Genomic DNA, 23,806 nt, shown 5'->3' on the forward strand with positions numbered 1-23,806 from the left:
AATAAAAAGTGAAGTGAACCAGTAGCAGCCCCACGCAACCGAGTAGTAGTTTGTGGAGGACACTCGGTTTGTGACCAGTAGCTTTTGTGTTATTGCTGTATGCGCTGAGTAATTTTATACGAAGTTCTGTAAATTCTCGTACGGTTGTTGCTTGTTTTGTTATTTAAAATAAATAAAACGATTCGTAGTAGTGGCAGAACAGTGATATACCAAGTTTTTTTACGATGTTTGGCTGAAATTAACAATGTTTATCAGAGAACAGCCGATATGACAGGTATTTATGCAAATTATTCAATTATTATTACGTTCTACATGTCGAATTACGCACTTTGCACTACTTATAATATACAATTAACAAGTTTTTGTGTTTAGTTACAAAATAGTAACTAAGGTTATGTTTACGTATCATTTATAAATTGACTTAATATTTTTGATTCTTTCAAGACTTAAAATTCAAATAAATTGGTGTTTTTGTATATTTGTGTATGTTTGGTATTTATTTTAGGTAAATCTGTCAATACCATAAGAAAAATTGTTGAAGAAGGTGAAAAAAATAATGGCGTGTTTTCTACACCTGGTAAACATAGAAAAGGTCGACCAAAGAAAGATGATTTTGACCTCTGCGCAATTAGACAAAAGGTTCATTTCTTCTACACGGTAAAAAAACAGACATGTATTATATTTTATATTAATGCCACTTTCTTCAATAAAAACACAGTATTATGTAATAAATAAAAACTTTTTATTTTTTTTCTCAGGTGCCTACACTACGAAATTTATTACCTGTAGTTAAAGAAGATTTGGGATTTAATGGAAGCCGTGAACATCTAAGAAAGATATTACATTCTCTGGGTTTCTCTTACAAAAAATGTAAAACAGACAGATCGGCACTAATGGAGAAGCCTAATATAGCAGCAAAGAGGGAACAATATTTAAAAATTATAATGCATAATAGAAATTTGCCTCAAGAACTCCAAAAACAAATTAATTTTTTGGATGAAAGCTACGTACACTCATCTTACAAGCTTAAAAAATGTTGGCAATCAATTGAAGTTAGTGGAGTGCGACACAATATATCTAAAGGCAAAAGTATTATTGTGCATGCTGGGAGTGAAAAGGGGTTTGTTCCAAATGCACTATTAATTTTCAATGGCACAAACAAGAATGAAGATTACCATTCTGAAATGAATAGAGCAAATTTCACTAAGTGTATTACCGAGAAATTAATTCCCAATTTGACAGAGCCTTCCATTATTGTTATGTACAATGCTCCTTACCATTCGGTAGTCATCAATAAGGCCCCAACCAGTGCAACAAAAGTTGCTGATGTAAAGCTGTGGTTGCTTCAAAACAATATACAATTTGATGAAATGATGCGTAAACCTGAATTGTTAATGCTTGTAAAACGCCACAAACCAGAGGCCCTTTATGAAATTGACCAAATATTGGGGGATCATGGTCACACTGTGGTACGGCTGCCTCCATATCATTGTGACCAGTGCGCAGTGTTGGGCAACCTTTAATTGTTCTGGCAATTAAAGATTGACAATTGATTAATTGTCAATTGCGAAACAGCAATTAACGATTGATCAATTGTTAGTTGCGAGAACCGCAATTAACAATTAATCAACTGTTAATTGCGGTTCTCGCAACTAACAATTGATCAATCGTTAATCGCCAATAACTACAATTAACAATTAGTCAATTTTCAATCTTTTCAATGTTTTTGATTAACAATTAACAATTAAAACTGACAATTATGATAAATTTATAGGGCATATGGGGGTGAGTTAGGGCGTTGGTTGTGGGGGCCTGCTGGGGGCCGGTTGGGGGCCCGGTTGGGGACACGCTTGGGGGCCCCGGATGGGGGGCCCGGTTGGGGCACCGGTTGGGGACCGGGGACCCCCAACCGGCCGGAATTGATTTTAATTGCAAATTTAATTGCAATTAAAATCAATTCAATTGAAGACGCGTCGCAATTGATTTAATTGCAATTGATTTCAATTGAATTGATTTTTTAATCTGATTGAATTATTGATTGAAATTTAATTGATTAACGCCCAACACTGATTGTGACCTCAATCCTATTGAATTGATATGGGGAATTGCAAAACATAAGCCTCTGTCAATGTAGAGTCCATTGACATAAAGGTAGGGATCTAGTTCATAATTCGTTTTTCTTAATGTTATTAAGTTGAACTCATAATCAATAATATTTTTATTCCGACAGATGGCAGCTGAACAAGCATTCCAAGAGATTACTGCCGAAGATTGGAAAAATTCATGCCAACATGTTATTAAAATTGAAAAAGAGTATTATGAAAGGGGTATGACTATGTATGACGACATTGAAAAATTGGTTATTAACGTTAGAGATGAGAGCAGTAACGAGACCACTTCAGAACGTAGTGTGAAGAAGCATTTGGCCAGACCGGCAAAATGATAGTGACGGAGTGAAGATATTTATGTTTTCCATCCGTTACTCTCATCTCTGGACTGTATTCGCACTTTCCATCAGGCGCGGTGCAGTCATTTTGCCGAGTCACAATAAAAAAAAAAAGATTCATGTGATTCAGATGAGTTTGTTGTTGCCGGAACGTCTAGCCAAGATACAATAGAGTTTTCTGGGGTGGAATATCTCGATGAAAGTGTTTTGGAATCTGATTGATTTAAAATTTTATAAGTTTACGCGAATGTTAGACATCGAAGACGACCAACAGCTCATTCCGCCCCGTGACCATGAAGGAATCAGTCTTCGAAACGTCGGGAGTAAAATGAATCTAAAAAACCGCGATATTATCCGAAAATTACTATTTATTAAAAAAATTTAAATTGTTATTTTGTTTTTTTAGAATAAATTGTACAAACAATCAATGGTTCATTTTCCCTTTTATCCTATTTATTTTATTATAATTATTAAACCTGCTCGAATCTCCCTTAGTAAGAAGGAAAAAGGGCATTTAAATTATAAAAACAAATAATTCTGTGAGGGATCATATAATATTGCTATATAATATTATGTAGTTATTGTGGATGGATCGAGTCTGATGGCAATTGAAAATTAACTCTAAGTGCGCGTTTATTTGACGCGAATATGTCGCCGCCGCGCGGCCGTAACGCGGTGACGGAGTTCACGTGTTTAGAGACCGAACTGTTGTAACAAAATACGCTTTATTTATTTAGAATTTACATGTTAAATTCAGAATTCTCAAGAAACAAAAACTTCACCACATTACTGCTTGCCGACTTGGGTTCGTCCAGTTACTAAAATTATGCGAAGTTTAACTACAAAGAAACAAGTTATTATTGCATTATTACTTATACAAATAATGCAAAGAAGAAAAAAAAGAGGTGAAATGATTTTGGGTTCATCCCATTTTGGAAATAAGAGAAGAGTTTGGAGAATTTCATACGAGTCTGGCTTAGCTTTCGTCCACTTGGCGACCGCGTGGACAACGTGCGGTTGTATTATTCCGAGAAATTTAAATGTTGTTGCCTACCAAGAAAGTTTTCGGGTCGTGTGTCTGGGCGCTAAAAGCCTTTAACAATAAATAAAAATAACAAGTATCTAAACATTTTTCGTCGTAGTATATCGGGTTGCCACATATTTGATCTAGGCGCCCTCATTAAATCCATACTCTTTTTTGCCAAGCTGTATATTATCTCTTTTTATTAAAATTATTTCCGTGACTTTTGAATGTGTTGATAAAGAAAAAACTTTAGGAATATTTTTCATAATCGGCCTAAGCTTAACACATGTAATAGGTCAATGCCTATAATAATATATTTATAGACATGGATACTTCAATGATGATGTCGCAATATGTTAGTGGTGCTTTGGTTATTCCGCTAAGGTGTGGTCTTTTCTTTAGAGGATGGAAAAAAATAAAGGAAAGGAGCTGTCTTGTCGACGGAATTAACGTCCCTACCTAAACCAAAAATGTCCACCACAAATGGCGGATTTAGTGTTGTACCATAATCATAGATAAGTCAATATCGACATGCAAATGTATGGCTTGAATGTTGAAACTGTTCTTACTGTGTTTTATGTTTGCAAATTTGTGTAGTTTACTGTAATCAAAGTATGATTAATACTAGGCTATTATTACTAGGCAAGTCATGAGCCATTTTAATCAAAATTAAATATAAAGTTATTTACCAATAAGTGTAACGATGGAATTGCATTATTATGTAACCTAGTAATTGAGGGTCGTATTCTAGAACTCTACTCTATGCTGAAGTCAGGATTTGAGCAGACTTGAGTATGATTTCAAGCACTGGAAATACGACCCTAATGGCAAGGATTTGAGTATGATTTTCAGTGCTCACTGCAATACTCAAGTCCTGACGTGAGTATTGAGTAGAGTTCTGGAATACGACCCTCAAAGTTCTATTCTAACTTGAATGGAGCGAACAAATGAAGATGGTATTTGATCCAATGTTTATGTTCGACAGTCCTATAGTTTCAACCATTCTTTCTTTCTTTTTCACTTGTAGGTAAACTTTAAAAATAATAATAATGAAAACCTCGTAGTGAATTGTTTCAATGACAGAATATCGATAATATGTCTGCTTACAAGAACAACACTATCTCAAAATAATCGTTATCAATAATCATCAAAATATACTAACAAACAGGCAATCTAAAGTAACCAAAGCAAAATTCGGCAAGACTTATGGATAAACTACATATATGATTCAAATTACACGAGATATTTCGGCTATTGTATGATTTATAGGCAGAAAAATAACACGTGACAGTGTAATGTGACATTCGGTTGATTTCCGCTTTTTCTACTGCCGCACCACTTAATGCTGCAGCAACAAATTTTTATCAATACTTAATTGTTCTCACTGTCAATATTTTTGTCCATTTTATTACAATTCATGCGAGTAGTTCACTAAAACATTTGGCCAACATTGGTTTTGACATTTGATGTACTTCCCTTAGATAACCGGATGCGGACGTCAAAGGGTACTCCAAAAATGGTAAAATGAGGACAGTTGGCATTTAAGATGACGTTACGTATTTTCGATTCCCGTTTTGACATAAATCAATGTAGTGCTATCTCTTTGTGGCTTACGACGGCACGCAGTAGTTAAACAAAGACAATAAAATGTTAGTTTTCACCGTCTAAATGCATCATATACATGTAACGTCTGATTTATGTATATCAATATAACATATCCTTTGGTTGCCAATGGTCTTTTGTCTAATTTTTTTATTACTCCTTCAGTCGAAAACATTTTAACATTAACAAAAACAAAACAAAGGTTTAGAATTAGAACAAATCAAAGTAAGTAATTATTTACGTAAATAAGATGTTATGAATGAAATTTTTTCTACCGTACTTATAATAAACGTATACAGTGAGATTTAAAAAACTCATTATTGGATAGTAAATACTGAACGCGGTGGGGAACATTGACTTGGTTTCACAGACTACTTAGTGAACTACGTTCAGACTGCGCACTGTAGTACTTTTTTTTCAGTAGTAAGAATTATTTTTAATCTGTGATACTAATGTCGACTGACATTCCATTTTTTTTTAATAGGTAGACGATATTGTCTTGCAAAGGAGCAGAACGTATACATCCAGACTTAAAAAAAAAAAATTGGTTAGGGGTTCCAGTTCATTTATATAAAATAATACGATAAAATAAAATAAATAAAACAACTCAATATAAGGATTCATTTTATTTGTTAATTTTTCGAACGACATTTTCTTATTAAACTGAAGGGCTCTCTTAGCTCTTCGAAGAAAATCGGACTGCTGTTTAGACTTTTTGTATTCTTTATAAATACTTTTGCATGTCGGTGACAAATCTTTTGCTTTCGTGATTAAACGTCTTCTCATAGGTTTCGGATCCTTAGCAATTCTGACTGTATCCAAGACTGGAAAACACAAAAGTGAATGATGAAGTCAAGTACTATGGAATGTAAAACATTATAACAATATGCAGCTGCACACTTACATATTATGTTGTATGTTACAAGTTTGTTGAATGAGCAGTTGCAAAGAGAAAAACCAAACATTTATTTTCGACTATACATAAGGTTATTAGACAAAGAAAATTAATGTCTGAACTGGGAACAAACTCAGGACCTCTGCATATCCAGCATGGAGTAAATAAAGGTTCATTGCAAACATATTCATGTGGTAATAATACAACAATAATAACTCAAAATTACTTACCAGAGGCTTGAAATGCTTCATTCATCACTGGTTCAATGATTACAGGATTAACTGAAAAATAATTAGGTACTGTTGAGAAACAAGATGTTTCCATCATATAAAACAGATAGATGATGTTTATAAAATAGATCACAATAAACATACATAATTAACATCTACAATAAACGAGGTATTGTGGGAGGGATTGTAGCACCATTTGTCCACACTCACTGATGGTCTATAAGTACAAGTTGCTTCAGAATTGTGTAAAAAATGAAAAGTTGACACACCGTTAAAACCTTAACTATCCCTTATAACTTGAGTCCAACAAAAAAATTCCATTACCTAAGTCCTGTTTAGGCGGTGGAATTTGCGATGGGCCAGACACATTCTGAGACTCACTGGAGCTAGAGGCAATTACTTCTGAAACGTGAGAAATTACACACTATAATTTTATGCAAGTCTCTCCTGTAGGTATTTTGGTATTCTGTGTGTTTATGAGTGAGAGTTGAATAAATGTGATAGGTGATAGTTGAAAATAATAACTTGTTATTTATTCGCAACAAGCATTATGTATACTATATTATCGCATACTATAATATCGAACCAGTAAAGGGGCCAATATGTCAGAATATAAATTTACATGCAATAAATCCATTTCAACAGTTTTACTAGAAAATGTTACAGTAATACAAACTGCATTACTAACCTTTTAGTGGTTCCCTTTGAAAGTATGTGTGGTCAAAGTGTCTTTCACGCGAGTAACTATGCTCCAAATCAATATCCATGTTTTCTGTAAGTGCAAAATAAATAAAACAATTAATATTAATAACATTAAAAGTTATTCCTTCGAACTAGGACACATCCGGGTATAAACACTAACACATGCAGGTATAAACAAAGAATTCAAAACTCAATACTATTTCTTTAGTTTTAAAATTAAGTAAGTACTTAAATTGTTATAAGTTATTAACGCTGGATACACCAACGTCGGCAATTGCGAATTTGTTTCTTAGATGACGGTTATAGTTATTAATATTTTATTTCTACAAAGCAACTACGGGCTAAGTTTATATTAAAAGTCTGTTAGGACGTAGCGATTAGAAGGCTATAGTAAAGTCTGTACTTAAAACTTACCGGCATTGTCCTGTGATGGTATTCCAGAGGAAATCTCGTCTTCGGTAAACAAAGATGGATATGCACTGCCTATGAGACGTAATTTCGGCGTAATAAACCTCTTTTCAAAGTGTTTTTGACATACAAAAACGTTTGAAAGTTCTTCTGGTGATAACTTTTTCAGATTATCACGATTTAGACACTTTAACCACTTCATGAGTCTTTTCTCAGTGCGAGGAAAATGATGTAAAATAGCGTCCTGTCGTGAACTTTTACATACACAGCACTCGTACATTTTGTATGAAACAAAATACAAACACACAATACAGAATTAACGGAGAGGATAAGCACGTCACGTCTTCACTCGATCCGAACCTGTACAAACAAGCTACAAGCCACTACAAGGTAACTAACAAAACAATAACAAAGTGTAAAATACCACGATCACTACCGAAGATGGCGGAAAGGCTACCTGCGCCTGCAGCAGCCAATCACAGCAAGGAAACAAAAATGACAAATGTCATTATTCATTAAAAAAGATGGCCGCTATTGCGAGCGGTTTTCTATAGGTAGATTACCGGCCGCGCTTGGTTTCGCACACAACTGTCGCTGCCACATATGTCTTTCAAAAGAAGATACCGTTGGTTGTTGAAGTTAGGGCGGTTGAAAATAATATGCTGTAATCTGCTTTTTCTTGAGTGCAGTGGGGACCTGTGGTGGGGACCTCGTGTGTCTTTTGTCTAATTCTGCTCAGTGTTACCCTTTGAAATTAGAAATTGACACCTTGTCAATGTCAAATCGCAGTTGTCATTGTCATTAGCCAGCTGATCTCAAAATTTTACTACTTTTATGTAATTTTCGAGGTGTAACATCTCGTCAGAGGTAATAAAACTCGCAAATCAACATTTGAATATTTGGATCAAATTTTCTTTTTATCTTCCGAAGTATTTGTGGAAAATTTCAGTGGTGTAACTGTAGGTATTCTACTTGTGGTCAGATGATAAGAAAAGTGGTGCTCGGGACGGGGTTGCTGGCGTTCGTGCCGCAAGTACGGGCAGCGACGCCGGTGGATGATCAACCTGAGCCGCACAAACCGCCGCCAATGAGGCCCTCAGACCTGCCCTATTATGACTCGCCTCACGCACAATATGGCGAGTAAGTTATTTTTGTTTTCCTTGTGGGCACAATACAGGTAGATAACAAGTTTTTTTACATTATGCACAGGTGCGAGTCCAAATATTTAGCATCCTATGCTTAAGTCTGTATATTGAGATTCAAATTTATTGTATAATAAAATGTAATATTACTAAGACAGGTATATAATACTATACTAACAGTGTTTACACAATTCAATATATTGTTTGTTTAGTGCATTCAATATTACATAATGCAATAAATGTTATATTGCTTAGGAAATAATATTTAACAAAAAACACACATGTTTAAGATCCATTTGTACAAAATATGGGATTGGTTCACCTACAATGTCAATATGGGCCTTTCAAAAGCAAGGGTAAATACACACCTTCTAGGCCAGCAAATCCCATCTCTGATTAATATTGTCACTGACCATTTGATAAAATTGTGTTCAAATGTGTATTTGCCTATAGCTAACAAAAAAGCAATATGTTGGTCTTTTAATCTGTTTTAAATTTTTTTTATTTTACATATTTGTATTATATGAGTAAGATCGACAATTAATTTATAAGGAAATTATTTGTAATGTTTAGTGTTGTATATGTATATGCTGTTAGTATTTCACTATAATGTCTTTTTGTGAGGTCTCAAGTGTCATAATCCTAGATCTGTGGTGTCAAGTAATTTCCGCAGGTTATTCCTATTTTTTCTAAGACTTAATTTAATACTTAGTACATATATTTATTTGTTACACTTAATATATATTAAGTAATGTAATATAATATAATAGTATTTTATAATCTTCTTGTTTGTGTTGAAGTGAAACGAAATTAGATAAATAATAGATAATACAGGTATAACATATTCTTGAGTTGTTGAATTGAACACTATGATATGCAAAGTATGTATTTATATTAAATGTGTAGATATCCAATCTGTAAGTACTATTGAAAATTTTAAATAATTATATTTCAGATTTGTTGAAAGTAAAGCAAAACAAAAAAATGATAGCTATATAAGGAGAGTGCTACTAGAGCCGGTGAAATCTACGAGGGAACAGGTGCAGAGCGTGTTTAAGCATACAGATGGCATCAAGAATACTGTGATGGACAATTATAAGGAGTTCAAGGACCGGACTGACTGTAAGTACGAAACTAAGGTTGTGAATTTGTTACGGAGTTGCTGTTATGTTTTATTTGGCCATTTATCTGTCAGGATCATAGCAAGTGAGTCCTCAATCTCTGCCGCAATCTTATTTATTTATTTATTGGCTATGTACCCATATTATTAAAATTTATACATTAACAAAACATTCTGGAATCTAAAAAAATATATATATAAAATGTTCCATAATACTTAGCCAAGGATTAGATTTTGATAGGTCCTTTGCAAATTCATTACCTCACATGGGTATAACCTTGCATGATAGCTCTTAGGCTTTAGGATGCTAACTCATCAACATTTGAGAGTGTTGTTTGGAAAGTGAAAAGTGCACATCACCAAGCGAACAAGATTTCTACATTCAAGTGTTAGGTGATGCACTAATCATAAATTCACTCTGAACCTTGCTATGGTTTGTTATGGCTTGCTATGGTATGGTGAATTTATGATTAGTGCATCATTAATGTGTTTAGTCATTAATTTATCCGTCTTAACACTGAAAACTCAGATCTGTTTTAAATGGAGATGAAAGCTGAGTTGCGAGAATTTAAAATAGCCGTAACTGACTTGACCGCTGCGGTCAACATTTGTAACAGGCGTGTCGACGATCTCGCGGAGCGCGTGGAGATCGTAGAGCGTTTTCAGCGGGATGGATCGGCCATGGCCGCGTCTTCTCTTCAAAATGCAATAACTGAGCTCAAGCTGGAATTGAACGATCGCGATCAAGAACTATTCAGGAACGATATTGAGATTGCTGGGATTCCTGAACAAAACCATGAAAGGTACATTCTCCTCGCGCTGACCGTAGCAACTAAACTAGGCGTAAATCTGGAGGAACGAGACATTGTAAGTGTGGAGCGAGAGAAGAAGCCGGGTCGCGACCGCGCCCGCGCCCTATCGTTGTGCGGCTCGCACGCCGCGCGCACCGTGACCAGCTGCTGGAGGCCGCGCGCGTGCGCCGCGAGGTTACTACTGCAGGCCTAGGGGTCGATTCTGACACGCAACGTTTCTACGTCAATGAGAGGTTGACTCGCATGAACCGGCAACTTTTCTATAAAGCGCGTGGAGCGCCTTACGCACTCAATGGAAATATGTATGGACACGAGAAGGGAAGATTTTTGTACGCAAGGAACATGGTTCACCGCGACATCGAATACGTACTGACGATGAATTAGTTAAAATTTTTGGTCAATGATACAGTTGGTACAATTCCTTCATTGTATTTTGTTAATAGTATTTATCGCCTTGAGAGACAATTATGTTTTTAAATTTTATAATAATTTGTTTCACGTTTTTAGTTATTGTTTTCTGTTGATTCTATATTGCGCTGTACGCCGTTGCTTTGAATGCTATTTTTTGTTAATTATAAATTCCTTGATTAGTTGTGTGTTAAAACTATTTTATGTATTGTTGAGGGTAACAATTAAGTTGTTAGTATTATATATATTTTATTCTAGGCGCTTATTATACCCCATACGACTAACTTTGATTTCACATAGTCGTATACACAAACACATTACTGTATTTATGTTGTTGTTGTAGTAACTGTGACTTTACATAATGGTGCACACAAACACATAATTAACACTGATTGGCGACACGTAACACTTTTTTGCAAGTTCTTAGTACATGACAAATTTCATCAAATTTCTTTTTTTATTGTTATACAATTTAAAAAAAGCAAAGGATCGACTATCGGGCTGCTAAACGCTGGTTCTCTTGGTACGCGTCATGACGAGTTCCTCGTAGCCATGGAACGTTTCAACGTTGACGTCATGGCCATCAACGAGACCTGGTTGCACGCTGGCCAGGAGGGTCGAGCGCCCGAGCTTCCCGGGTATCGCCTGCGCCATGCCCCACGGCTGGCCAATATACGCTCTCGCGGTGGTGGCGTTGGGTTCTATCTCAAACACGGTATCAATGCCCGCTTCATTACGCATCCACCTGCGCCGCCCGTGGAGCAGATGTGGTTAGGTCTTAATATTAATAATATTAAGATTAAAATAGGTACAACGTACCGCCCTCAATGGGTTAGCGTGGATGCCTTTCTCGATGCCCTGAGTGAAACTATTTCCTCACTCGGAAACTATGATCTTGTCCTCAGTGTTCAGACTCAGGTTTAACCGGGTGACCATCGCCTCTAGCTTACACCGGATCTCTTCACTGTTGTCTCGGGCGTCTGGCACATAACTCACCGCCACTGTGCTGTCGTCTGCGTACCCAAAGATATTATATATGCAGACGACATTCAATTATATAAATCGTTTAAGCCTAGTTCCACAGTAGTGGCCGCAGCCGAATTGAACGATGATTTATGTCGAATAGCCCACTGGTGTGGATCAAATAGTCTGGTTTTAAACTCTAGTAAATCCAAGTTCATGTTATTGGGTACGCAGAGCCAAATAGACCGCATTCAGAGTCAGAATTCTCAAGTTTCTGTAAGGGGTGACAACTTGGAACGTGTGTTTGAAGCCCGTAATTTGGGTCTTCTAATGGATGAACGGTTGCATTTTGAAGGACATGTACTCGAAACTATGCGCAGTTGTTTCTATAGATTAAAGGTACTTTATAAATCCGCAACTTTCTTAGTGTAGACATGCAAATTAAGCTGTGCGATGCAGTAATTCTATCAAAATTAAATTATGCGGGCACAGTAATGGGCGGATGTCTCCTAACCCGGAAGAAAGTGATTCAGCGGGTCCAGCATGCCTGTGCACGTTTCTGTTTCCCCGTTCCCCGTCGATCTCGCATTACCCCGTTCTTAAATAAATTCAACCTCATGAACATGGAGGCGCGACGTAAGTTACATTTTGCAAGTTTGCTTTTCGGAGTAATAAAGAATCGAGAGCCTTCTTACCTCTACGAAAAGCTTACGATTTCTCAACGGAATGTGCGTTTTGCAGTTCGTCTTATGTGTCCTTCCCACCGCACGACTGCCTTTCGTGGCAGTTTCCGATTTGCTGCCACAAAATGTTAGAACGATATACCACCACCAATACGAAATTCCAAATCTGTTGCCTCTTTTAAATTAGCCTACAACAAGTTTTTATTATCAACTCAATTATAATCTCATTACATAAGGTAGTCGTGCATTGCTTGCAAACTTCTTCAAAAGTGATCAGAGCCAATTTGTACAATATGTTAACACTAATCACCTCACTTACACTACATATACTCACCTCACTTACACTACATATAGTCACCTCACTTACACTACGTATACTCACCTCACTTACACTACATTATAATCACATTTTTGGTATTTATTTCATTTTTATTATTATGTATCTAGGTTAGGATTAGTTTATGGTTTTGTTTAATATTTTAAGTTTTGATTTATATTTGTAATTAAGTTTTATACCTAATCTTTATATTTCTTTTTTGTTTTATTTTTATCTTACCGCCTGCTTGGACGAGGCGCCATCTTTCTTTTTGTCCATTTATGGCGCCACTCAAAACCAGCGTAATGAGGCGTTCTTCAACGTCTCATTACAAAAAGCTGAGTGGTGACCGTTTTGGTAACATATAATGTATGATTGTGTTTGTTTTGTATTATTTATTGTAAAATGTTGCCAAATAAATTATTTTTCTTTCTTTCTTTCTAAATAACAGGATAATATAGAAAGTTATTTAAAAAATCACTATTTCTTTAAGTATTCAATATAATAAAGAGATATATTTAGTACCTGCATTATAAATGAATTTACACAACCTGTTTGTACACATATTATTAAGATATTTATATTTAAGTTACAAGAAGAAGTTAGAAGTTACAACATAGGAGAAATTTAAATTTATAATATTTCAAACAAAATTTCTTATTTTGCACATTTCTTCCAGGGATTGTAAAGTACCTTCAAGAGGAAGAGAATAAGGAAGTTAGGTATGGCGCAGTGGTGATGGGAGGCCTTACAGGGTTCATATTTGGTCTTCGTGGAGGCTTTTTCAGGGTATGTTATATGCTTATATGCTTTCAATTGTTATAACATTTTTTAAAGTAATTGTTGTAATGTAATTATTTATTTACTTAAATATAATATGTTGCTGAACAATAATACCCAACAACTGAAATGCCTGGTACCGCCTAAGCTAACACTGTAGCATGTGACATCGCAGCTAGTACTTCCAATACGATTGTATAAGTATTATTCGTAGTGAAGAAAATATGTAGATATATAAATGTAGCATGACATACCCTTTGAATTTTATTAATCTAATTATTATGAGTATATTTTAAAATGATAATGTGAATTAATTGACAAAATCCGTTGCTATTTCAGAGGATAATCTATACGAGTGTTGGAACAACGGCAATGGGCGCAGTCTGCTTCCCAGAGGAAACAAGCCAGCTGGCTGCGAAAAACGGTGTGCTGGCCAAACAGTATATTAACATTGCATATAATTTCTTTTATGGAGGTGAGATAATTTCAAAGTAATATTTTATAATGTGACAAGTTATGTGTGTATAAGTGGGATCACTTTACAATAAATAGATTTTTTTAATAAAATTACATCATTTTCGACAAAATTACAAATTTTCTAACAATATTACAATAACAAACTTACAAAAGTTTTAACAATACAAAAATTTTAACAAAACTAGAATAAATTACAAAATTTCGAAATAAATTAAAATTTTTCAAGGATATTACAAAATTTTTAACAAAATATCAAATTTTTTTATCAAAATTCTAGTTAAACCGGGCGATCCACAACTTGAGGTGAAATTCCCTGAGCTATCTTTCCCCAAAGATTTCTCAGGGTTCGTGGACCTCACAGTGTCAATGGCATCTAGCATCAAACAGGCTTTAATGCCTCCACCCACTAAAGAGGAGGCAGAAAGCAAACCAGAGAAAAAGGAATAGGTACTCATTTAGGACAATGCATGGTGAAGGCTGTGTGAAGCTTTTTGTTTCGGTTTACCATAAGTGCTTTTTTGGTTTGGACTGCTTCATTAGTCTGGTTTGGAACTTGCCATTAACTCAATTTTGGATTTTTAAGTTCGATGTTTACTTTTATCATTGGCTTTTCAACTGTTTTTTCTTGCATGACGCTATTAATTTTATACAAGTAATTCATAATTTACATTTTAGAAAACAGTGTAAAACTAACGTGACCATATATTTTCCCTCAGAGCGAAACGCCTATAATTTTTTTTTTTTTAATAAAAACGTGTGATATTACGAAATGTTTAATGATCAAACATTAAAAAAATAAACTAATCTTGTGTAGTCTGGTGGTCTGACTTTATTATACGTATATTTTTCGGGTAAACGAAGCTTTAATATTTCAGGTTTAGTTTTTAAATACGTACTTGTCCTTACTCTCTCCTTACTTACCTTACCTTGTTGTACTATTGTAATGTCGTATGGTACCATTCTATGGGGTGACTCCACTGATTCTGACAGGGTATTCATTATTCAAAAACGAGCAATGAGGATACTTGCCGGAGTAACACGAAGAATCTCTTGTAGGGACTTATTTGTGAGACACAGGATAATGACCATGTATTTGTTGTATTTATATGGAATAATCACATTCATACGAAAAAACTTACACAACTTTGAAAGGCATTAAAGCCGTTATAACACTCGCTCCACAGGACGACTGAGGGTCGTACCGCGACGGTTAGCACTCACTGAAAAAAATCCGCGCGTAATCGGCCCGGCTTATTATGAGCACCTACCCGTTGACTTAAAATGAGCATAATGATGAAACATTTGGTCGTCGACTGAAAGACTTTTTGTTGAATAATGCGTATTATTCCACTGAAGAATATAGGGGCATGGTCTTGTAATATATGTTGTAATTTATAGATTATTAGGTATAAATATTATTTTACAGAAATGAATAAATTACATAAACTTTATGCATACAATCATTATATTGACATAATTATTATTATATTATTTAATATGTTCCTACATTATTTCACATAACTATGTTAAAATTACGTAGTACAAACTTGTAGTGGATATTTGTAATTTTTTGCAATGTAACATTTATTACTATTTGTAACGATTCTTGTAAATAAATCTAAATCTACTACGGCAGACACATCACGACACCTATTCATTCCCACCAAAAATGTACGGGAAGTACGGACACACAACTAAAAGGCGCGGGCGACAAGACTAAGTTGCTGCTACGCTTTCGCGCTATTTTTTAAAATTTATTGTCACATGTGTCCTGCTTTGTCAAACATTGTCTGGACATTTTAAAGTTGATTTTGAGGACAGCGAGACACGTAGCTTGAAAGCGGGACGTGTGGTCACGTTATGTATAACTGCACCCTGCACTGCTGCGGTCTAGGTGTTTATATCACATACCTACTCACTCACATTATTTCTTTTTTTTACTGTGGTATGGGGTCAAGAGCACGTCAAGCTTGACATTTAAGATCAAACTCTATGCCGCTTACGATAAGAACGGTCCAAAGTGTCAAGCTTGACGTGCTCTTGACTAGAGATGAAACGGATAGTGATTTGGCCAGATACCGGATATGCGGCGAGCAGCTAAGCCGGATAGCCGATCACTGCCGTAAACATGTCGCGACCGATTTACAACGCGCATTACCGTGATTGATTGATTAGTGAAAGATTGTACTTTCACATTGACGATTTGATTTGTTGTAGTCACTTGGTTATTATAAAAACGATTAAACGATACTAACAAATCCATAACAGAAAAATGTTAACAGTGGAAAAAAAATCGCAAATTCGCCAATAATTTAATATCAGTGCGGTTTGTTATGCCGATACAACTTCAACTTCAACTTTGGTATCTATGGCTCCGTCGTTTTGCGCGACGATTTCGCCAACGTCAGGGTTGAAAGACATGTAGTGCGGTGGTGAGATAGATTGCCGGTTATTAAAATACTTAGGCGGTTATTATGCACATTGACGGTTATATAATATATATATATATTTTAATGTCATTACAAAAATATAATTTGAGGGCTCATGTTATTTTCTTTCTTGCAAATTTCTCGGGGCGGAGAAGGAAAAAAGCAATAACGTCATAGTATTTAAAGACAGTTCCAATCAACGTGATCGCGATTCTTTCATTTGGTCGTCTGGCAATAATAAGTAGTACTTAAAAATTTTAAAAGTTTGCAAGAGTTTATAATGAAAACTGTCCTCTGAAGCTGGTCTCGTTTATATAAATAAATAGCACCAACTTTTACCATTTAATGCAGAATATTGGGTCTTATTGAAATATAAGTACTAAAGTACCGACAGAGGGCGCAATATGTAAACATAATATATCCCGTACTACAATTCATTAAAAATATTAAAAGTGATCATTTTTGCACCAAAAGTGAATAGAAGTGCTTCTAGTGCTACAAATACCATGTGTTAGTGTTAGTGGCGGTTGTCGATGAAGAAATTCGTAAATATTGAAATCAAAGCAAATTTGGACTACGCAGGTCAATAAAAACTAATTTCATGTAAATTTTTCGCAAATAACTTTTCATGCACGTAACCAAGCTAGAAGTGAACACCTTTTGAGAATTTACTATGAAAAAACACGTACCAGTGAACGATAATTTCATATTTACTTTAAAAAAAACCGTTAAACACAATTTTTTTTGTATGTACCTTGTTCGCAAGCGCAATTTAGTCACAGCGCCATCTGTATGAGGGACTAAGAACTAACTTGACATCACAAGTACTACAGTTCCAATTGATTACCTAGTACTTCTACTCATCACTAGATGGCAATGTCAGGCAACACAAAAGTAAAATGTGAAGGATGTCGTCGAGAAATAACAGACAAAAATTTCTTTACATGCGTACTGTGTTGTCACAAATATGATTTAATATGTGCCAATGTACTTGAAAAGCACTTTCATCATCTTATGACACCAGAAAGAAAAAAAATTGGAAATGTCCACAATGCATTTCAAAAATACCTAAAAAGGGCAATACTAGTACAGCTATCAGACCACAGAATAACTCAGAAACAAAACAGCAAGGAGAACTACAGAGTACATTTAGTTTTGCTGTAAGTGAAAATGTAACACTCCGAAGAAAGACACAGAACAACTTAAATAACGACTCAAATTGTTCAGAAAATAATACCATCCCAGGAGACACAATGTGTAATGAAACATATTTTGAAAAAGCCCATACTAACAATGGAAAACTTGAGTGACATTATTTCAAAAAAATTAGAAAAGAACAATATATCTACTATGTCAATTTAAAAATTTAATACAAATAGAAGTAAAAAAAGCGGTGGCAGAACTTAAAGGAGAAAATAAAAGAAGAATTAAAATTAGAAATCGATGATCTATTGAAACTGAACGACTGCAGAAAAAATGAAATACACCAAATTAATAATGAAATTGAAAATAAAAAAATAAAACTGGAAATAAAGCAAATTCAAGAACACTTTAAAACAACTAATAATAACCCCAACTCTACATCAGAAAATAATAGCAAAAAAAGTAGTACTATATGGTTTTCCTGAATATTACAGAGATTCTGAGTGTGAACTACAAAATAGATTATGAAACATGTTCCACGAAACCCTTCAGGTCAACCTACTAGGTTATATTGAAGAAACTCGCAGAATAGGTAAATTTAGTAACAATAAAACTCGCCCTCTCGTAATTGAATTAATGAGTAAAAGAATGACAAAGTATCTACTTGAAAATAAGCGTTATCTCTACGGATCAAAATTAGCTATATCTGAATTTCTAAACGAAGCTGCACGTACTGAAAGGCAAACTATGCGAGAAAAAATGTTAACTGCGAGTAAACAAGGACTCTACGCAGTCATACGTGACAATAATCTCATAATAAGAGACAATAAAAATGAAAATAGAAATGAAAAAAGCTCGCCTAGATATTCTTACCCATACCAAGAGAAAATAGGCCCTTTCGACTTTAATTTAACTGTTTTATATCAGAATATGCGAAGCTTAAATAACAAAGTTCATATCCTAGAAACATTAATCAAGAAAAACCAATACACGTCATATGTGCTACAGAAACATGGCTCAACAAGGAAAAGCTCGAATTATTGAATATTAAAGGTTACTCACCACGCGCGTCCTTTTGCCGAAAATCCCATGAGAGAGGGGGTTTGTATTCTACTTAGAGACGAGTTAGAGTAAAAAAAGATGGAGGATATTGAAGCATTATCGAAAGAAATGATCTTCGGAATATGTGCAGTAGAAATACCAAAATTTGACATGCTAATAATTAATTTGTATTGGCCAAATAGCAGTAGAGAAATAGAAGTATTTTATAATAGCTTAGATCAACTATTAAATAGATTATCAAAAAAAAAAGCACAAAAATATCATATTTGGCGGAGATTTTAACGTAGACTTCAACAAAAATAATAAACAAAAAATGAAACTACTTCGTTTAATGTTAACATTTAACTTCCACCAACTAGTTAAAGAGTCAACTAGAATTTCGAATACTAGCTCTACATGCCTAGATTTAATTTTTGTAAACTTCAAAAAAAGGCAATGTCAATGAATTTGGGTTTTCAGACCATAAAGGTGTCATATTATCTACACCTTTTAGAGTAGTAGATCCTCCACAGTTGTCATTTTCAAGCAGATTGTTCAACGAAAACAATATCGAAAATTTTAAACAAGCACTTGGAAATATTAACTGGTACCATGTGATCAAACATGAACAAAGTGTAAATGAAAATTATTATTCTTTTCAAGAAACATTACAAGTACTTTTAAATAATTATATTCCTATTAAACAAATAAAGATAAAAACAAAAGTTGAAAAATCCTATCTTACGGTTGGTATAAAAAATTCTTGTCGAAATAAGAGATATTTAAAATTACTTTGCTCACAAACAAATAATAAAATTATTCAGACATATTATACAAATTATACAAAAATTCTAAAAAAAACTGTGAAAACATCTAAAAAATTCAAAACATCCGTAAATACACACATCAAAAGTGTCTGTTTCTGAAAGTGGGGATCAAGTGAATATTTTTGGAATAAAAATTATTTAGGTAAGCAATATTTACCAAATCCAGTCTTCCAGGACGACTTCTTACTTTAATGCTTAAGTTTTATTTAACCGCTTACCCCTATATTTAATTAAAATAAACTAAAATTGATGTTTTTGCAAATTGTGGAAAAAAACTCAAATTAACGGCGTCAATTAAATGACAAAAAAAATGGCGAAAATGATGATTTTGCTCATTTTTATTGTAAAGATAAGAAAATTAATCATCTGTATTTCCACCATTACCACGAATCACACAATTACAGCGATTTGGCATGCTTAAGATGAGTTCATCAAAATCACTTTGAGGAATGGCCGCCCATGTGTTTTGTAACAAGTCAAAATATTGTTGTAGAGTATGTACGGTATGCATACTCGGCACAGCTCTTCTTTGAAGCATATCCCATGCGTGCTCAATTGGATTGAGGTCTGGCGATTGAGCAGGCCACGGCAGAACGTTGATACGAGCTTCGGCAAGAATGCGTGTTACGACTCTAGCCGTGTGTGGACGTGCGTTGTCATGCATTAGTTGAAATGAATCACCCAACTGACCTCGCAAAGGGATGATAACATCTGAAACAATCCTCTCTGCGTAAACTTGAGCATTGAGGTTACCCCTGATCCAAATGAGATCGGTTCTTCCGCCGATCCAAATACCGGCCCATATCATTATTGTTCCCCCACCATATGGATGAACTTCCTGACAATATCTCAAACGTTCATGACGTCCTGATGTTCTCCAAACTCGAGTACGTCTTGTATCCGGTCTCATACCGAAGCGGGATTCATCCGAAAACCGGGTCCTGCGATTGCAGGGTGCAATAGGTGGAACTCTGAGCGGCCTTCGGGATCGCAGACCCACTTCACGTAAACGATTTCGGATTGTTTGATCGCTTATTAGCAAGCCTGAGGAGCTGTGGAGCCTCGTAACCAACATCATGGCGGTCATGGTACGATTCCGTCGAGCAGTATTTTGGATATACCGGTCCTGTCTGCGAGTCGTGATGCGAGATCGTCCTCCATATCGCTCGGCCACGCTGCCCGTCATGCGATAGCGCGTCCAGAGGCGACTTATGACGCTCTGTGTAGTGTTAAGACTGAAAGCCACAGCACGTTGCCTGGAACCAGCTTCCAACATTTCGACGGCTCGCATCATCACTTCTCGGGTTAAATGATGTCGTCTCTCCATAATAATGTAAATTGTTTCGGTTCCGATGCAGATATTGTAATGATTTTGTCAAAACGCTATAACTCATTTTTATACAAAACCACATTGACAATCGATTTTCTTCTTATTATCGAATTTTAAACAATATTCCTTATTTAAATGTTAAAACTCACTTAAAAGTATCAATAGCGATACAAAAAAGTTAATATAATTAACCCTAATTGCAGCAATACTCTTAAACGTACTTGATCCCTAGACACTTTTGATGTGTGTATAGAAATGCTGACAACAAAACTAGAACAATGTGGAATATCATATCAGAGCCAAATAAAAAACAGAGTAGAAACCAAGGTAATATCAACCTAAAAATTAATAATTTACTGATAGATAACCCTGATAAATAACGGTAGCAAATGCTTTTAACTCATTTTTTTCTGATATTGGAAATATTAACCGTGTACCGCCCCCTCAGCTTCAAACCACAATGAAAAATGTGGAAAACACTTTCTTTCTGCTACCCGTTGAGCCAAGAGAAGTGTTTCACATCATACAAAGGTAAAAAAATAAAAACACTTTCGGTGTTGACGGTATTCCACCCAAATTGATAAAAAAATGTAACGAATACTTAACCATTCCGTTTACATTATTAATAAATCAGTCTTTTAAAGAAGGTATATTCCTAGATGCACTCAAAATATCTTTAATAAAACCTATTCATAAGAAAAGAGATAAAACTAATCCAAGTAATTATCGCCCTATCGCTCTTGTACCAACATCTTCAAAAATTTTTGAAACCGCAATGACAAACCGTTTAACTTCTTTTTATGAAAAATATAAAATTTTTGACGGTAATCAAAACGGTTTTAGAAAGAACCGTTCCACTATTCTTGCTATCTATAAATATTTCCAAAAAATTCTAGATATTATAAATAATAGAAAATATGCAATCGGCTTGCTCCTTGACATGAGCAAGGCTTATGATAGAGTCAATTATAAAATTCTTTTAAATAAACTTTACGCAACAGGAATCCGTGGAATCGCTCATGATTGGTTTAAATCTTATCTTAGTAATAGACAACAGCTAGTGGAGGTCAACAGTACAAAAAACAACGACTACGAAATAAAAAATATTAGATCTGATTCAATCCCTATCAAAGTTTCTATACCGCAAGGAAGTGTTCTAGGTTGTACATTATTTTTAATATACATAAATGACCTCCCAAACATTTTGAAAGATCAGTGCACTCTCTTTGCGGATGACATATCTATCGTAACTTGTTGCTCAAACATAGTTGAATTATCTGAAAAACTAGATTTAATACTTGACAAATTAACACATTGGCTTCAAATGAATAATTTACAACTAAATATAAAAAAACGAATTAGAAATATCATATAAGCACAACAATACACCTTTACAAACTGTTAGTTCCGCAACTTTATTGGGAATTGAAATCGACTCCACTATCACTTGGAAGCAACATATACACTGGCCCGCAAACTGTCGTCATTCATTTATGCTCTAAGAAATTTGAAAAAAGTAACCGATTTTGAAACTTCTCTGTCGGCATACTATGCTTATGCTCATTCGATAATCTCGTACGGTATAATTTTGTGGGGTAACAGTTCAGATATTAAAGATATTTTCACATTGCAAAAAAAGTGTATTAGAATATTAACAAACGTCAACCAAACAGTATCATGCAAACCTCTCTTTATAAAACATGGCATTCTCACTGTAACTTCAATATACATTCTCGAGTCTTGTAAATTTGTAAGAAAACATAAAAATCTCTATGCGACATTAACAACCGTAAAAAGGAATAATCGAAATCTACACAAATTAGAAACTACCCTTACCAATCTGCAACTATTATAGTGGCCTCAAGTCCTCATTATATGACTATAAAATTGTACAACAATCTACCAATTAACATTAGAGACATAGTAAAAGACACTGACTTTGATAAAACATTGAAAAAGCTGTTAATTAAAAAATGCTATTACAATATAAATGAATATTTCTGTGATAAATATTTGGAGGAATAATAATAATAATAAGACATTGCTGGAATTTATTTAAAATTATATTATGAAATTGCCTTTGACATTTATTTAATAATATTAAGACTATTACCTATTTTTATTTTGTAAATACTTTTCATTCCATAAATATGATAATGTTGATATCTTTATGAATTGTTAATTTTTATTATTTTTATTTTTTTAATATTGAGTGAACGATAGCTTAAGTACGTGTTAACATCATAACGAATTTAATGCATGCATTGACATTGTTGATAAAAATTTGTTAGTATAATTTATAAATGCCCCTCTGTAATTTGCCATGCCCTTACAGGGCGTCACATGATCCTATACAATGACATAACACCTTAAATTGTATTGAAAAATGTACTGTAACTGTGACATGCAAATTAAAAAAATAATTTACAGACAACGTTATCTAACTTCATAGTTCTTTGAGTTACAAGTAATAAACAGATTGTCAATGATACTGTAGTTGCTGTTTGTCCTATTACTGTCATCTTTAATCAATAAATCAATTTATTTGGCTAACTGACTACGAATTTTCCTTAGTCTTAAATGTCCGGTATCCGGCCGGATATTGTTCTGGTATCTGGTATCAGGCCGGATACCGGATATCCGTTTCATCTCTACTCTTAACTGTATATGCTTCTATTTTTTTTAAATAGTGTTAATTTTCATTACTGTTGACTATTATCTAAGTGGTCTTTTTTTACTTTTAAAAAATAAAAAAATAATAGAAGTATATACACATACTTCTATTATTTTTTAAATAGTATTAATTTTCATTACAGTTGACTACTATCTAAGTGAAGATAAAGTAGACGAACAGACATTACAGAGTAAGTGTTTATCTCCATAAATATTAATTTAACAAAAGTAGAACCTTTATATACATGATATTATTTGTTCCAGGTTCGTGAACCAGGTTTTAGTGTATTATTTATTTGTTCCAGTATCATTTGTAAACGAGTTTTGAAATAAAACATTATTTTTATTTTCAATC

General features: G+C 34.4%; 3 protein-coding genes across 3 annotated transcripts; 2 read left to right on the top strand and 1 right to left on the bottom strand.

The window, feature by feature from the left end:
• Window positions 1-32: 32 nt before the first annotated feature.
• LOC113233421 lies at window positions 33-1,523 on the top strand. The gene is made up of 3 exons (XM_026468551.1): window positions 33-274; window positions 506-657; window positions 759-1,523. The coding sequence occupies exons 1-3, from the start codon at window positions 268-270 to the stop codon at window positions 1,521-1,523; spliced, it is 924 nt and encodes a 307-aa protein (XP_026324336.1). The 5' UTR covers window positions 33-267.
• A 1,501-nt stretch (window positions 1,524-3,024) lies between these two features.
• On the bottom strand, window positions 3,025-7,693 carry LOC113233422. Its single transcript, XM_026468552.1, has 6 exons — window positions 7,314-7,693; window positions 6,886-6,969; window positions 6,522-6,599; window positions 6,198-6,248; window positions 5,719-5,896; window positions 3,025-3,151 (listed from the first exon to the last, which is right to left on the bottom strand). Exons 1-6 carry the CDS (start codon window positions 7,585-7,587, stop codon window positions 3,025-3,027), a joined length of 792 nt encoding a protein of 263 aa, XP_026324337.1. The 5' UTR covers window positions 7,588-7,693.
• Window positions 7,694-8,289: 596 nt separating this feature from the next.
• Window positions 8,290-23,804, top strand: LOC113233179. The gene is made up of 7 exons (XM_026468201.1): window positions 8,290-8,447; window positions 9,405-9,571; window positions 13,431-13,540; window positions 13,871-14,006; window positions 14,286-14,455; window positions 23,595-23,642; window positions 23,716-23,804. Exons 1-5 carry the CDS (start codon window positions 8,290-8,292, stop codon window positions 14,453-14,455), a joined length of 741 nt encoding a protein of 246 aa, XP_026323986.1. The 3' UTR covers window positions 23,595-23,642; window positions 23,716-23,804.
• The last annotated feature ends 2 nt before the right edge of the window (window positions 23,805-23,806 follow it).

Source organism: Hyposmocoma kahamanoa, unplaced genomic scaffold, assembly GCF_003589595.1.
Source record: "Hyposmocoma kahamanoa isolate Upper Pololo Valley unplaced genomic scaffold, ASM358959v1 78, whole genome shotgun sequence".
Classification (NCBI taxonomy): domain Eukaryota; kingdom Metazoa; phylum Arthropoda; class Insecta; order Lepidoptera; family Cosmopterigidae; genus Hyposmocoma; species Hyposmocoma kahamanoa.

Excerpts from the sequence above, each read along its gene's own strand:
- LOC113233421 (XM_026468551.1), top strand. Across the intron at positions 658-758 it reads AGGTTCATTTCTTCTACACG|GTGCCTACACTACGAAATTT; the intron begins GTAAAAAAACAG and ends TTTTTTTCTCAG.
- LOC113233422 (XM_026468552.1), bottom strand. The coding sequence starts at position 7,587 with ATGTACGAGTGCTGTGTATGTAAAAGTTCACGACAGGACGCTATTTTA. Across the intron at positions 6,970-7,313 it reads ACCATCACAGGACAATGCCG|AAAACATGGATATTGATTTG; the intron begins GTAAGTTTTAAG and ends TTGCACTTACAG. Across the intron at positions 6,600-6,885 it reads TCAAAGGGAACCACTAAAAG|AAGTAATTGCCTCTAGCTCC; the intron begins GTTAGTAATGCA and ends CTCACGTTTCAG.
- LOC113233179 (XM_026468201.1), top strand. The coding sequence starts at position 8,290 with ATGATAAGAAAAGTGGTGCTCGGGACGGGGTTGCTGGCGTTCGTGCCG. Across the intron at positions 13,541-13,870 it reads TTCGTGGAGGCTTTTTCAGG|AGGATAATCTATACGAGTGT; the intron begins GTATGTTATATG and ends TTGCTATTTCAG. Across the intron at positions 14,007-14,285 it reads ATATAATTTCTTTTATGGAG|TTAAACCGGGCGATCCACAA; the intron begins GTGAGATAATTT and ends TCAAAATTCTAG.